General features: G+C 33.5%; 2 protein-coding genes across 2 annotated transcripts in view; one reads left to right on the top strand and one right to left on the bottom strand.

Moving 5' to 3' along the window:
* Window positions 1-327: 327 nt before the first annotated feature.
* On the bottom strand, window positions 328-2,996 carry LOC101899499 (probable ATP-dependent RNA helicase Dbp73D). Its single transcript, XM_059119528.1, has 5 exons — window positions 2,866-2,996; window positions 1,443-2,810; window positions 1,255-1,380; window positions 1,007-1,187; window positions 328-941 (listed from the first exon to the last, which is right to left on the bottom strand). The coding sequence occupies exons 1-5, from the start codon at window positions 2,886-2,888 to the stop codon at window positions 480-482; spliced, it is 2,160 nt and encodes a 719-aa protein (XP_058975511.1). The 5' UTR covers window positions 2,889-2,996; the 3' UTR covers window positions 328-479.
* Window positions 2,997-6,947: 3,951 nt separating this feature from the next.
* LOC101891680 (myrosinase 1) overlaps window positions 6,948-17,047 on the top strand; it is a 36,535-nt gene continuing 26,435 nt past the window's right edge. Inside the window, exon 1 of the mRNA XM_059119527.1 lies at window positions 6,948-7,390. Within this exon, the coding sequence (XP_058975510.1) occupies window positions 7,317-7,390 (74 nt within the window). The 5' untranslated portion in view covers window positions 6,948-7,316. The remainder of the gene's footprint in view (window positions 7,391-17,047) is intronic.

The following is a 17,047-nucleotide window of genomic DNA, read 5'->3' as shown; positions in this document are numbered from 1 at the left end:
TACATCTACGTAGGGGAGACTTTTTGGACTTCTACGAAAAAATGCCTGTTGAAAATGTTTACGAAAAAATGTCTTTAGTGAAGGTGGACATTGTGACCCTCTATGGTGATAAGACTTCGTGATCATCTTGGAAAAGAAGACGTTCCAGGCATCTATAAATAAAATCTCTTGACCTTTCATGAGAAGTTTCTTTGGTCTTCGATATGAACAGCACAACTTGGTTTTCGTTGAGAGGACGTCTGGTCCTCTTGGACTTATTTCCTATAAGAGCTGTTTTCTATTAAAAAAAAAAAACGTTTAGGTCTCCGATGATGGGGACTCTAGATGTTATATCTTCTGAATGAACTTTTATGAAATGTCATAGCAAAATTAGTTTTACATTACATCGTCTATTTACTTTTCATACAAAGTAGTAATAGTAGTAGCAACTAAAAACATTACTTATTTTACAAAACAAGAATCGAACCTCCCTAAACACCTCATTTTTTATTCTGGGGTTTCTTTTGTTTGAATTTATTTGTTTTCACCCTGGCACCCTTATTTCCCTTCCGTTTATTTGCCTTTTTGCCCTTGGCTTTGGTGTCTTGACTCTTTACAGCATTATCCGCCTTTGCCGCATTCTTCTTGAACTTGCGATTGAAACTTTTCAATTTCTTGTTTGAAAGTTTTTCATTTTCATGGGTTTTTGTAGAATCGTGGATTTTTATGGTGGCCTGCATTTGCAGTTTCTCCATTGGTGTAAGTTTTGTAACATCTTGTGATTCCAATTCCTTAACTTCACGGGCACGATTCATTTCCAAGATCTTCTTACGTTTATCGTGGACTAGTTTTTCGCGTAGACGTTGTAGAATACCTTGGTATTTCTTGGCATTGGCCTCTTCGATGTCGGGGAATGTCTCCTGTTCGGCGGTAACAACTTTACCAACTTCGTTGAGGAGTTTCTGTGGCATTCAATAGAACAAATGTTTGAAAAAAGTTTGATTGGATAATTTCATTTGAAACTCACATGGAACTTATCCAGCTCATGCTGGGATAGCAATGTAATTGCCGTACCTGGCCTACCGGCACGGGCAGTACGACCAACACGATGAATATAGGTTTTAATGTGTCGTGGGGGATCATAGGATATAACAATGTCCACTCCCGGTATATCTATACCTCTGGCCAAGGCATCGGAGCACACCAAACTAAGGAAAACAAATAAATATATTATTTATAAAATTATTCCATTACCCCATTTCCGCGGGAACCTACCCATTTATCTGACCTCTTGAGAACTTAGACAACAATTCAGAACATCTATTCCTTCCACGACTGCCACTTAGTTCAGCAATTCTTATCTTCTCATCTGAAAATAATTGCTGCAATACGAAATTCAATCTAAAATAAAAAACAATTAAACACTTTAACAACATTTCTTTCGCGACAAATGCTATATTTACCTCTCACTAGCCTCCACACTGTTGGTGAAACACAAAAACTTTTGCCATTTTAGTTCCTTGATGAGGGCAAATAAAGTCAAAGGCTTTAAATTGTTTTGAGTCAGACAGAATTTCTCTGTCAACTCAGCCGGTGTGGTATACTTGCCAATAAATTCACCTGATGCTGGTTTGCTTGTTGCCATTTCGACATACTTATCTTGAAGCTCTTTAAGATTATCCAGCACTGAGGTGAACAAAATTGGCTGGAAGAGTCGGAGATTTTGTAGCTTCTCTGGATCTTGCGACAAGGTGGCGGAGAATAACAATTTATGGGGTTGCCGATCATATGCGAATTCCAATTCATTGTAGCACAAAGGTGCCGATTGGCCGGACAACAATTGATCGGATGTGGCCCGGACATGGGTATCCAAATGATACAGCCAATTTTGAAAGACAGCATCCATGATGCGATCAGCTTCATCAATAATCAAGAATTTTAGATTTTTCAAACAAAAACCTTCGGTGCCGTGTAAATGTTCCACCAAACGTCCGGGTGTTGTGACCACAATGTCCACCTTTGAATACCATTGACCTTTGTAGGATTCCACAAGTTTTTCTTTCTCCAACGGTAGGGGTGTGTGATTCGATAGCAAACAAACATTTAGATCGGTCTTCTCGCATAGTTTCTTAAATACTCTATAGACTTGCAAAGCCAACTCGGCAACGGGTAGAATAACCAAAGCTCTTATCTTCCGTTCGGTACGTTGTGCTAGTATTTGCACAACGGGTATGGCAAAGGCCAAAGTTTTACCGCTGCCTGTGGGAGCTGAAACGCACACATCACGTGGCCTAAACGGTGCCGGTTTTGTATGGGCATCTAAAATCCATGGTACAACCGCAGTTTGTACAGGAAACAAACGTGAAATTTTCATTTCTTTAAGGGCTCCTCGAATTTGTGGCGATAGGAAAGTGCATTCTGCCAGACTATCCTCAGCTGTGTCCGCAGATGGGGCTGCCACACTTGTGGAAATGATATGTGGATGAGCCAGCCATGCAGGCAAAACAGCTTGTACCTCAATACGGCGTTTGGCATTCACATCTTCGCCCAAAACCTCAAAGGCAGGGGCAGCAGGTGTGTCATCGACCTCTAATTCTTCTTTGTCATAGGTTCCCGCATTAATAACATCCTCTTCCTCTGGCAGAGCATTATCTATGTCATTAGTACTAATAGTTTCCTTTGATTCCACCACATCATCTTCCACTTCAACCTGTTTTGGTTTCTTCTTCTCAGATTCCGAATGTTTACGTTTTCGCTTCTCAACTTTTTTCAAAAGCTTTTGAAGAATTTCATCTTCATTGCTTTGCTTTTTGTCCAACTCCACATCGTATCTGAAGAAACAAACGTTAATTTATAATTTTTAATTTATTTTTGTCACTAATTTACCGATTAACAGCGAATAATTCCATTTTTATTTCCCTGAAGTGTGCAACAGCCAAGGGAGTCTATCAAATGGCGCCACACGTGTTATTTTAGGAACACCAAAATTAAAAACGTTCCAAACAATTGAAATGAAATGAACAAAACATAATGCCGGATAAAAAATAAACAGAAAACAAAATTAACACTGTTTGCACTTTGTTTACGAATGAGAATAATGCATAACGCCGATAATTGTATATAGAAATGGAAGAATTCGCAAAAAAGTCTAATGAAAGGTTCATTTAAATGTATCCACGGAACTAGTTGCTAGTAAGGAAACCCCATATGGGGGAAATTTCCGAAAAGTGAACCAGAAATAAAAAGGGGATTGGGAAATCTATTGATCCAGGTAGAGATCGCACAATTTCTTGTGGTACCTCCCCCACATATGGTTCAAGATTTTGAAAAATCAAAACGCTCAAACAAAACGGAATAAGCATCCAACTGTCTTCAAATTTCACATATCCAAATATTTTTGCTAAGGCAACATTTGTTATAAAGGTGATACACATCTGCCAACCCCTTCTGGTACCTCATCCACAAAGGGTCCCTATTTCCAATGCTTATGACTATCATGACTTGCGAAACAAGACGGCGGTTCTTTACAACTTGCTATGTCTAACTATTTTTCTTAACCGAAATCTGATATGAGTATGAATTTTATCGGAATTCATGATTTCGCATAAAATTGGATGTGAATGTTCGATTTTCTTGTAATTTTGCCCACACCAATATTTGTATCTGTATTAGATGAGATACGAAAATGGAATACTTCGGCCGACTATATCTGGTACCTCAAGCACATTTCCTAAATATTATCACATATCCCATATAAAGTAGATGGAATTAACCAATATAATCCAAACCTGGCATGTCGCAGTATTTATAACATATTTATTAAGGTCCGATACGAAATGCACAATATTGGCCCATTCTTTCGGAACCTAGTCCATAGAGGGTCAACATTTTGAATGATCATAATAGAAATCAAAATATATGTAATTAATCTCAAACATTGGCTGAGGGTAATTTAATACATCTGTCGGGCATATCGACAGATACTTTATAACTTGTCTTCAAAGGTTAAATAGGCAGAAATTTTTGCTGTCAGAATGGCCATAGAACTGTTGAATAATAGAATTAACGAACGGGATGGACCGGTGACTATATATGTCGATAGTCAAGCGGCCCTAAAAGCTCTAAATTCTTTCACAATCAAGTCTATGACTGTTCTGGAGTGCAAGAATGCCCTGGAAAAGTTTAAGTCAGTTGTCAAGCTCTGTTGGGTCCCTGGGCACTGCAACATATCTGGCAATGAATCTGCCGATGAATTGGCCAGACGCGGATCTGAGTCAGTAGATCTAGAGATCGAGAGCTCAGTGAAGCCACCTTTATGCCACTTCTTTCAAGTTCTGCATAAACACTATCTTGGAAGATTTCAACAGAACTGGCTATCTGGAAGGGGATGCATCATCTCCAAAAAGATTTGGCCGGTGAACTCCGAACGGAGATCACGGTCACTCTTGTCCATGACGAAGTTGGACTTGAAGCTTGTGGTGGGCCTAATTACAGGTCATTGCAACATAAAGGCCATGACTTCAAAATGGGGGGGTGACGACACTGAATACTGCAGGCTATGTCAGGACGAGGAAGAAACAGAAACGGTGGAACACTTACTCTGTCATTGTCCTACCCTTATCGGAGTAAGACATAGGCTTCTGGGTAAGCACTTACTGCCTGACCTGTCATACCTCTCCGAAACAGAACCAGCAGTCATTCTTCAATTAGCCAGAAGACTAAAATGGCTAAGGACGACACGCTGATTACACCGTGGACGCAAACCCACTAGCTTCTCTAATTCTTCTAAATCCTATATTCTACACTAACTATCTTTCTTACCTCACTTCCACTTCTTTCTAGACTAGGATGATCACAATGGGCCAATAGGTCTCCGAGTGGAGTGGTTGTTGTTTTTACACAACCACACATCCTTTAACCTAACCTAACCTAAAGGTTAAATATTATGGGCTGAACAATAAATTTTAATAAAGATTAGATGTTGTCAAATGAATAAATTTGAATTGAATTTTTGGTGACCAATTTTTCTGTTAAATGAAAATACAAAATGCTCGTTCATTAACTTCATGGCATGTGAACCCCGTTATAGTTGCGTCGCCAGTGTCAATTGACAAATATTTTATGGGCGACATCTAGTGCTAAATAGTTGTCGTGTGAATAGCGAAGACGTTACGGTTAACAAATCCAACGGCTTGATTGCTTTGTGAATGAGTTCACCTAATCAATTTTACAAACTACACACCTATACATACGCTTTTAAAGAAATTTACAAACATTTGCTTCAAATTGCTAATAATTATTACTGTCGGCTAGACGAAAATCCGGTCAATCAACTTGCAAATAATAATTTTTGTAACAAAAGTACTATAGCAATTATAAATTGATTTTCTTCAGAAAACGTGTGGGCGCTCATTTCCCAACAAAGTTTAAACTTTTTTCAACCTGTGATTAAAAATGATTACTTCATAGGGTTATTATTATTTTTAATTCATCTGTGTAGTCTGCCTATTTCCAACAACGAAAAAACACGTGACTACATTGTAAATTTATTAATGATTTTTTGTTTTTTTGAAAAAAACAATTGAAGTTGTCCCGAGGGGAAATACCCACAAGAAAGCCGTTCTAAATAGTCGTACGCAGTTTTTTCTATTCGTAGGCGAAGCGAAAAATTCCAAGTAATGTAAATTCTGAGTATTGCTGTTATTAAACACCGTAGCGGGTAGCGTAGGCGGACGTCAAGGAAGTGGACGGAAGAAATCAGCAACATCAGCAGAAATGGTTCGAAAAGTAAAGAAGCGAATTGATGGAAAGCAGCGTCACAGTGGCCGAAAAACGGCCCGCTGAACATATATCCCAATATTCCATTCGGCAAATATTGCAAAATGATCTCGGGGTAAAGCTATTGAAATTCTAAAAAGTGCCAGAACTTACACCGCTACAGAAGAAAAATAGACTCTAAAGAGCTAAAGAGTTGCTTTGCTTGCCCAAAAATGGTGAACTGCCGAATTTGGTTTTCTCCGTCTCCGATGAAAACATTTGTTGTGCAGCAGTTTGTAAAAAAAAAATGATCGTGTTTACTTGTCATTGGCCATTTGAAGGCCATAATTCTGCCAAAGGCGACCAATTCGAACAAATCAAAAATTATTCTAAAATTTGATGCTATTTCCGACATTTTTTGCTTTCAATCGATAAAATTTAGAAAAAAAATGTAAAAATTATACCGTTTGACTTTGTAGTAGTTTTTTATCTCACCCTGTAATCATATTTCATGTGCTCTGTCCAGTTTTTTTTTGTAAATCTATCTTTGATTTTTCACTCTTCTTCTTCTAGCACTTTCTAAAGATTTTCTAAGAATTATAGAGATTTACTAGATTTAATCTAAATTTCTTCCTGTAACCTCCTAGCCCCAAAAGTCCCTGTCCTGGTCTTTAAAGAATTTATAGTAACGGACCATAGAAAATAATAAAGGAAGCTACAAACCTTTTAAAGTGTTTCTCTTTTCATACCATTAACTAAAAATTCCAGAGAAGGTCTAACGCTCTCTGAGAGATACCAAAAATCGACCTAATTTAAAATGTGATTGCAAATAAACTAAATTATTCCAATCGCTTAATCTTAGTCATTCTCCAGTATAAGCTTTGTTCTGTTGCATGTATATGTGTGTGTTTGTTGGCATCACACATATTTAACACTTATTTTAGTTTGCCTTTTTCCAATTTTAAGAACATTAAACAAAAATTAAGCCAGTTTTTTACTCTACCCAACGAGAGAGAGACACAGAGATTAAGTCGTTAACTTCCATACAAAACAAATCAAAACAAAACAAAACTCTCTCTCTCTCTTGGTTGGATTTTAACTGTTCTAAGGTGTTGTTGGCGCTCAGCTGTTCTTCATTTCGTTTCTTGGTATTTGTTGTCGTCTTACCAATATAGTTTGTTTGGTTAGTGTTGACGACGCGACGATTGTTTGCTTGGCCTGTAGATCGTCATGCTACCCACAACAACTCGCTGAGGATATAAAAGCGTACTTCGAATATTTGCCAACATTCTGTCTGTTCGCGAGTGTGAAATTCTATTCAAAAGAAACAAAATCGGACCAAAACAAAAAATCGAGCGCGCTCATTCTTGCGTCGTTGAATGTAGTCACACTCGAAAAGAAAGAAAGAAAGAAGAACAAACAAGTGAATTTTAAACGCAAAACTTTTGTTGTAAAGAAAGTTGAAGATTTAGTTTAATTAAAGAAAATAATAAAACTATTAATATTAATAAATTATTATTAATAAATAATAAAAAAAAGTTGGCGTTTTAATAAACAATAATAAAAAGGATATCATCAAAATGTCGTTAATAAAATTCATACGAATAAGTTTAATTATACAAATTAGTGTTATTTTTAATAATTTCCATGCAGTGTAAGTTTACAAAAAATATAAAATAACAATATTAATAAAATTTGTAATAAGAAAATATAAAAATATATATAAAAAAAACGAAATAATGTCCATGAAAGTATTATTTAAGGAAGAACTAGACCTAAACAATAAAACTTAAAATAATAAATAATAATAGAATTTTAGTAATTTGTTTTAAATTTGAAGTGGAATGCCGTAGAGAAAATTAAAAAAAAGAATAAAAAAATAATAAATATAGTAAAAATAATAAAAAAAGTATAAAATCAAAGAGAAGAATAAAAAAATAGACATAATAATGTTCAAAAAAATTAGGGGGCATTTTTAATGAATTATATAATTAAAAAATAAATATTAATATACAAGAATGATTAATTTTAAAATATAAATAAAATAAAAAATAATAAATATAATAAAAATAATAAAAAAAGTATAAAATCAAAGAGAACAATAAAAAAAAGATATAACAATGTTAAAAAAAATTAGGCGGTATTTTTAATGAATTATATAATTAAAAAATAAATATTAATATAAAATAATGATTAATTTTAAAATATAAATAAAATAAAAAAATAATAAATATAATAAAAATAATAAAAAAAGTATAAAATCAAAGAGAAGAATAAAAAAATAGATATAATAATGTTAAAAAATTAGGCGGCATTTTTATTGAATTATACAATTAAAAAATAAATATTAATATAAAAGAATGATTAATTTTAAAATATAAATAAAATAAATAATAATAAATATAATAAAAATAATAAAAAATATATAAAATCAAATAGAAGAAAAAAAAAAAAATAGATATGTTAAAAAAATTAGGGGACATTTTTTATGAATTATATAATTTAAAAATAAATATTATTATAAAAAAATTATTAATTTTAAAATAAAATAAATTAAAAAAAATAATTAGGGGACATTTTTTATGAATTATATAATTAAAAAATAAATATTAATATAAAAGAATGATTAATTTTAAAATATAAATAAAATAAAAAATAATAAATATAATAAAATAATAAAAATTATAAAAAAATATAAAATCAAAGAGAAGAATAAAAAATAGATATAATAATGTTAAAAAAAATTAGGGGGCATTTTTAATGAATTATATAATTAAAAAATAAATATTAATATAAAAGAATGATTAATTTTAAAATAAAATAAATTAAAAAAAAATAAGAACAGTATTAAAAAATATTAAATCTAAGAACAGAATAATAAAAAATAGACATAATAATGTTTAAGAAAAAATATATATAATTAGGAGACATTTTTAAGAGTTGGAAATGAAAAATATAATTTAAAAAAAATATTAATATATAGATGTACCAAAGGGTTTTTGGAAATTCGACCTAAAATGTTACGAAAAGTTCTAAAATGATACTAAACTTCTAAAATGTGAACGGATAGAGCTAAAATACTTGAAATTTGGTATCAGAATCAATGTTGGATCATAAGTTTGCCATTTGAAGGTGGTTTTTGGAAATGTGTACTAAGTAGTACAAAATGGTACTAAATTCGGTACAATTTGGTTTAGGATGAACGAATGAAGCTAGAAATTTTGTGTTGCGGTCTCTGTTGGTGGTAGGTTTGTTACTATTTTTTTTGAGGTGATTTCGGAAATGTGTACTACAAGTACTAAATAGTACCATATTTCGTACAATTTGGTATTGGGTGAACAAATATTGCTTGAATTGTTAAATTTGGTATTGGGGTCGCAGTTCATATGTAGCCTGGATATATGGAATTATTTTTGTGTACTAAAAGTGCACGAAATGTTGTACAGAGTACAATATTTGGTACAATTTGGACTTTGATGGATAGATAGAGCTTAAAATCGGAAATTTGATATTATAGTTACTGCTCATGCGCAGACTGGACATTTGGAGGAGGTTTTGGAAATATGTACTAAACATGCACGAAAAGAATTAAATGGTACTTTATTTGGTACGATTTGGACTTGTGTGAATAGATAGTGTTTTAAATCTGAAATTTATTACGGTCGTTGTTCATGTTTAGCCTGGGCATATGGAGTTGGTGTCGGAAAAGTGCACTATAATTGTACGGAAAGTACAAAATAGTACCAAATTTTGGTATTGGTTTAAGGGACAGAGATAAAATTCGGAAATTTCATATTTAGATTTCTGATGGTATCTGTGTTTGAGATTTGGACGTGGTTTGGAAATACATCCCATATCTATACGAAAAGTACTAAATGGTACTAAATTTGGTGCTGGGTGAAGGAATAGGCCTGAAATCTTCAAATTTGATATTGAGGTCTCTGTTGGTATCTGAGATATGGAAGGGGTTTTGGAAATGTGTACTATAGTTGTTCGAGTATTAAATGGTACTAAATTTGGTATTGGGTGAAGTAATAGACCTGGAATCACGAAATTTGTCTGTAACTGGCTGGTACTCTCGAAGGGAGTATACGATTTGATCCAAACTTGGTACATCGAAATATTATTGTCAAACTTAGATCGAGTTTGGAGATGGGCAATATCGGTCCACTCCTTCTGGTAGCTCCCCCACAAAATGTCAATATTTTCAAAGAAAATAATTTACTGCAAAGAAAGAGAAAGTATAATCCGATTTTGCTCTAACTTTGCAAATCCTAATATTTGCGTCAGTTCTAGGTCAGGTGCGAAAATGGACAATATCTGTTCACTGCATCAAGTAACTCCCCCACAAAGGGTCAAACTTTTGAATAATTATAACTTTTATAAAATGTGATGTACATAATAGTCCGATTGTCTTTAAATTACACACATTACAATATTTCTATTAACCAAAGATCTGGTGTGAAGATGGGATTTATTGGTCCACTCCTTCTGGTAACTGCCCCACAAGGGGTCAACATTTTTAAAATCCATGAAGCTCATGAAACGAGAAAATAACATCCGATTCCACCCAGACTTGGAAGATCTCAATAGTTTTAACAGCACAAGATCTGTTATAAAGATGGTAGAGATCGGGCAATTCCTTCTGGTACCTCCCCAACAAAGGGTCAAAATTTTGAATAACCAAAACTATCATAAAATCCGAAATAAGCATCCGGTTCTCTTGAAATTACATACATCACAATATTTTTATTAACTCAGGGTATGTTGTGAAGATGCGATATATCGGTCCACTCCTTCTGGTACCTCCCCCACAAAGGGTCAACAGTTTTAAAATCAATGAAGCTCATAAAACGTCATAAAATAACATCCGGTTCCACTCAGACTTGGCACATTTCAATATTTTTATCAGGACAAGATGTGGTATAAAAATGGAAGAGATCGGACCATTTCCTCTGGTACCTCCCACACATAGGGTTCAAGATTTTAAAAAGACCAAAAGCTCAAAGAAAGCGCAACTCTCTTCAAATTTCACACATACAAACATTTTTGGTAACACAAGATCTGTTGTGAAGATGATATATATCTGCGAACCCATTCTGGTACCTCACCCACAACAAGGGTCACAATTTTTTTCTATCATAACTTGCAAAACAATTTAGCGATTCTTTTCAAATTGCTATATCTAAATATTATTCTCAACCTGAGATGGATATCAAAATTGAGATGAATATGGAATTTATGATTTCGCATAAATTTTCGCATATTTATTTAGATCCCATATTTTAGATATTGGCCCATTCCTTCGGAATCTACTTCACAATTTTAATAATCATAACAGAAGTCAAAATATATTTAAATAATCGAACATTGACTGAGGGCATATATCTGTCGGCAAAACCGACTGATGTTTTATAACTTGTTTTTTGAAAATTTAACTATAACAATAACAATTATAAATTTATATATTAAAATTTTATTATTTTTTCCACCACCCCAATACCATGTGGCAACATTTCTGTTATTTATTGTGTCGGAAAAACCCCCGCTATTCATACAAAAGTCTTCATGTAATCTGATGACGATTCCCATGGCCTTTGTATTATTCTTAAATCTTTTTTTTTGAATTTTGAGTGTGGCCGAAAAGAAATAAAAACAATGGTTGTAGGGCAATGTCTGCATTTTTCGGTGGAGTAATGAAGTTTTGTTTCTTAGAAACCAAAATGTATGTTATTTACATGTGATGACATGAAGTAGGTGAAGAATTATTTAGACATATTTTAAAAAATAATTAATCATTTTTTTCAAAATTAATTAGAAAACAATAAAGGTACAGTAAAGTACTTTTGTGCGGAACAGAAAATATATACAAATTTGGATATCGTAGTTATTTTGTTGTTTCAAATTAGATAGGCTTGAGCCTATTATTATGGTTTTTATAATTATTCCTCAGGTAGAAAATATTTGGATTCTTGGAAAAATTGTAGAGAATATTCAGGTTATATATAACTATTGGACTTAAGAGACTTGTCGAAATTTGACCAGGAGCTAAAATTTTTAAAAGTAGATTTGAGATTTTTTAAGGATTTTGGGTTAAGAATTTTGAATAATTTTTCTTGGCGAAATTCTTTCCATTAATTATAGAATTTTTTTAATATTTGTAGAGGCCACACGGCCATACATAAATTGCGAATTTTTTAATTTTTTTAAAGACTTAAGAGGTTCTGATATTTTTTTAAATATTATATTTCCAAGAAGAATATTGTGGGCAAAAATTCTAAATTAAATTGCAATGGTAATGTGAAGGATACGTTCATGGTGCCTAGATCTGAATATAAATTCCATATAAAAATGTAATAATAATTTATATTTGTAATTTATGTACTTATTTATGTAGATTAAGGTTATCAAGTTAAAATATGAAATCGTGATGATGATGATGATGACAATGATGTCATGGAAATGTAAAGGCAATATTTATCTATGAAAATATAGTGCAGGTTTGAAATTCAATGCAATATCGGCAGGGTCAACGTAGGATATCCTTGACCATTATTTATTTTTTGAATAAAAAAAATTATAATAAATTCTCACATTTGCAGAGCCGTGATGTTTATATTAGAAGTTGTTTAGTTAGGGTTTTCAAATGACCAAAATTTGAAACATGTCTCATTTAAAGTGAAATTCGGAAAAGGCGCACATCAAATCCAAATAGTCCAAAAAAAAAGAACAATTATTTCCATTAAAAATTGAAATAAGTCCCTAATTGTTCAAAATCCCAATATTTCTAATGAAATTTAATGAAGTGCTATGCTATGTTGGGATACATGTTTTCATACCTCTTGGTACTTCCAATTTGAAAAATCCTGAATCCTATATAAGACATTGGGACTATACTTGTACAATTTTTATTACATTTTTTAATTTTGGAAAAATTATGAATATTTGTTCAAGGATGTCAACGTTTAAGAATTCTTGGCCAAGAATTGTATTTTTTATTTTTTTTTTTTTAATTTTTTTTTTTAATATTTTTCAAAATGATTTTTAAAGAATATTCTTTTTTTTTCCTTTTTTTCCTTTTTTTTATAAGCATTTCCAACCAAACAAATTATGGATTTAAAAAAAATGATTTCTAAGCACTTGTCAAAAATTAACCATGTGCTGATTTTTTAACAAGTATTTTTTAAGAAAAAGTTTACAAGAAAAAGTTTTTTTAGGGAATTCTGCTCAAAATGAATTATTCTTTTTAAAACCTCCCCCACAAAAGGTCGTAATTAAAAAAAAATAATTTTCTGCACAGAAAGATAATCCGATTTTGCTTCAACTTTGCAAATAGTAATATTTGCATCAGAGCTAGGTTAGGTTCGAAAATGAACAATATTTTTCCACCCCATCAAGTACTTTCCCAACAAAGGGTCAAAATTTTCAATAATTACAACTCTTATAAAATGTGATTGTCTTCAAATTTCACACATCCCAATAATTTTATTAAACTAAGGTCTGGTGTTAAGATGGAATACATGGTCCACTCCTTTTGGGAACATTGAGGATCTTTTCTCTATCGAAAAAAAACAGACTCAGTTCTCTGAGGATTTTTTCTCTACAGAAAAAATCAGCCCCATAATTTACTGAGCATTTTTTCTCTATAAAAAATTCAGCCTCAATTCCCTTAAATTTTTTTTCTATAGAAAAATCAGTCTCTGTTTCCTGAGGATTTTTTTTCCATAGAAAAAAAAAAAACAGCATCTCCTTCCTCAGAATTGTAACCCTTTGTGGGTGAGGTATCAGAAGGGGTTCGCAGATATATATCATCTTAACAACAGATCTTGTGTAAGCATTAATATTTGTATGAGTGAAAATTATAGAGAGAGTTGGAGCTAATTTTGATTTCTTTGAGGGTTTTGTTTTTCAAAAACTTGAACCCTATGTGGGCGAGGTACGAGAAGAAATGGTCCGATCTCTACCATCTTTATAAAAAATCTTGTGTTGATGGAAATATTCAGATTACCTAGTCTGAATAGAAACGGACGTTAATTTCGCGTTTTATGAGCTTCAGGGATATTCAAAATGTTGAGCGTTTGTGGGGGAGGTACCAGAAGGAGTGGACCGATATATCCCATCTTCACAGCATATCTTGAGTTAGTAGAAGTAATGAGATGTCTGAAATATAAAGAGAAACTGATGCTTATTTCGAATTTAATAATCGTTTTGGCTATTCAAAACGTTGACCTTTTGTGGAGGAGCTACCAGAAGGTATGGTCCGATCACTACCATCTTTATAACAAATCTTGTGTTGATAGAAATATTGAAATGTGCGAAGTTTGAAGACAAACAGACACTAACATCACATTTTATAAGGGTTATAATTATTCAAAATGTTGACCCTTTGTGCGGAAGGTACTTGATGGAGTGGATCGGTATTGGCCATTTTCGCACCTGACCTAGCAATGATGTAAATATTTAGGATTTGCAAAGATGGAGCAAGATCGGATCATCCCTTCTCTTTCTGTGCAATAAAATATTTTTTGTGGGTGAGTTACCAGAAGGAATGGACCGATATTCGGACCATATCCGAACTCGATCTAAGTTTGACAATAATATTACAATTTACCAAGTTTGGATCAAATCGGATATTCCCTTCGAGAGTTATCGCGTGGACCAGCCAGACAGACGGATGGACGGACATCGCTAGATCGACTCCAAATGTCCTGGAACGGATTTGGTCCAAAGAGACCTAGGGTCTAAAATCGTTATTTCGATGAGGCGCGTCATGGCTGTATCAAATGATATATACCCCCTGTAGTCATATGGCTGAGGGTATAAGAAATTCCTTTAAAAGTTCCCCTCAAATAAACAACAGTGAGTGGGGTAAATATACCTTACGGATTATTAAGAATACTGTCAAAGACCACCATTTATCCAAAATTTACAAATTCCATGAAATCTAAAGGCGAATATTTACCAAAATCTCCAAAAAAGAGTTCTCAGATTTTTTAGTTCGCTGGTGATACGTTAACCTCCACTTTTATAGTCTTTTCATGTATTCCGGCAATATTAGATAAAATCTGGCCATCCAATCTCATAGACCATTTTCCTAAAAATGTTGGTGCCCACCGTTATCATTACCCTTCCATTATGACCAGACAACATCCATTGAACTATTAAAAAAACACAAATAAAACCGATCTCAATACTAAAACCGGAATATTAAAATAAAAGTCAATTCCAATATTAATTTCAGTCATTTGGATATTCCCGCCATATCATCACGGCCTGACGTTCTTTGTTCTTTTTCAAGAATTTCATCTTGGCCTTGTCAATGGTCAATGATAAGAATTCTGACACAAAGTTGGCACCCAGGCTTCAAATTCGAAAAACACCAGAACAAAAAAGAACAGAACTTCTTTACAAATGAACTTGTTGTTGTTAACGTTAATCTGGTGTCATTGGTGTTGTGGGGTAAACCACATACCTTACAGTGGTTGGTGGTCATAGGCTGGCGTTGGCCGTTTATACTGGTCAGCCTGACCGCCTCGTTCTGCTTCTGCTTCTGTCGCTTGCCGGCTTGTATGGCTAATTACAGTTTCGGTTTTAAAATTTAATTTTAAAATTCTTAACTGGTGTTGAGATATCACCTTTACATTTTCATGTCACATTGTTGTTGTTGTTGTTAATGCACGTCCAAGTCCAATATCATGGAAATCTGAAACAAAAATTAAAAAAGGTCTCTTGGAATTCGGTTTGGTTCGCTGTTATGGTTCTGTCTGACGTAAAAAGCCCGCAATTAGCCATAATCCATGTTAGCTGCAGGCCAAATTAAGATAATCGAATTTAGATAAAAGCGCGTTTATTTTTGGCAAACTCGATGCGATCTCGATGTGTGTGGCATGGCAGTGGCCGTGACAGAAAACAAAGGCAGTCGTCGGCCGTCGTCTGATTTGCAAGATAAGGCAATATCTTAATCAAATTAAAATGATTTTTTAGAGTGGGTTTTCATTTGGGGGAGGGGAAAAGAGGGGGGAGGGGTGGTGTTTCATTGGGTTATTATGATGATATATAAGTATTCTAAGATAGGTTAAATATCCAAATTTCATCCTAATTCAGTCAAATATCCTCTATAACGACATTAAAAAAAAAAAAAAAAAACAATAAAAATCGAGGTTCAGTACGGCCGGACCTAACTTTCTATACCCTTTTTATACTACCAGGTGAAAACTTGAGTTATTGGGAAAATCGGCTATTCTTAAAATACATATATGGGATATTGTAAAACGTGGTTAATCTGCCCTCAAAGATTCTGAAATATCAAATTACAGCTGATTCGGTTTAAAATTATGACCAACACCTTCGTAAAATCGAAAATCAGGCCACTAGCCACTTAGGAGCCGAAATTTGGTTGGAAATTGAGGTCGAAAACTTGAAAATACTGAAAATCGGGAAGTGCTGTTACATGGTGACCATAGCATGAAGTGGATATAGGTCCACTACAGGGTGAGTTAAAAAAAAAACTTCAACAAAGTCAAACGCAACAATTTTTACATTTTTTTTTTTTTAATTTTATTAAATGAAACCAAAAAATGTCGGAAATAGCATCAAATTTTAGAATCAGTTTAGATTTGTTCGAATTGGTCACCTTTGGCACGAATTATGGCCAATGAAACCGTCACACGCTGCTCGAATGTTGCACTGCGGTATTATGGCCCGTTCCCGGCGAAGCGCTTGCTTGAGGTGATCGACACTTTGGTACTTTTTAGTGCCAACCTTGCTTTCGAAAATACTCCAGACACAATAGTCCTACGGATTGATATCCGAAGATTTTGGTGGCCATTGTGCCTCATTTTGTAACAATTCTTGGGTGGCGGGTGCTGAGTGCGATGGTGCGGTGCTGAGTCCTGTTGGAATGTCCAAGGTGTGCGGCCAAAATGTTTGCGTGCCCAAGGCTTTAATACAGATAATATTTTAGCGATAATATTCGGCATTTATTATATGACGGGTCATTATTTTATAGGTAATTTACAGAAAGAAGTCCTTTGATAGGTCTTCTTTGATAAGGTTTCTGTGGATAGAACAACCTCTACAGGTCCTCTATTAATATAAGGCCTTTTCATCTCATTTTTTGGAGGTATTTTTTAGGTATAGGATTAGTCACCGAACATCTTAACGCCTTTCCTCTTCCTATGTTAACAAAGTCGCCTAATTTATATTCGATAATTAGTTCATTGGAAATTGTGTCTTACTCACGATTTCTATTATTTTCTCTAATCTATTGTGGATGAGAGTTTTCTAACATTTAAAAAAATCGATATAAATA

Source organism: Musca domestica, unplaced genomic scaffold (assembly GCF_030504385.1).
Source record: "Musca domestica strain aabys unplaced genomic scaffold, Musca_domestica.polishedcontigs.V.1.1 15, whole genome shotgun sequence".
NCBI classification, from domain to species: Eukaryota; Metazoa; Arthropoda; class Insecta; order Diptera; family Muscidae; genus Musca; species Musca domestica.
The sequence above is the reverse complement of the archived record's forward strand: the minus strand, read 5'-3'. Positions and strand labels throughout refer to the sequence as shown.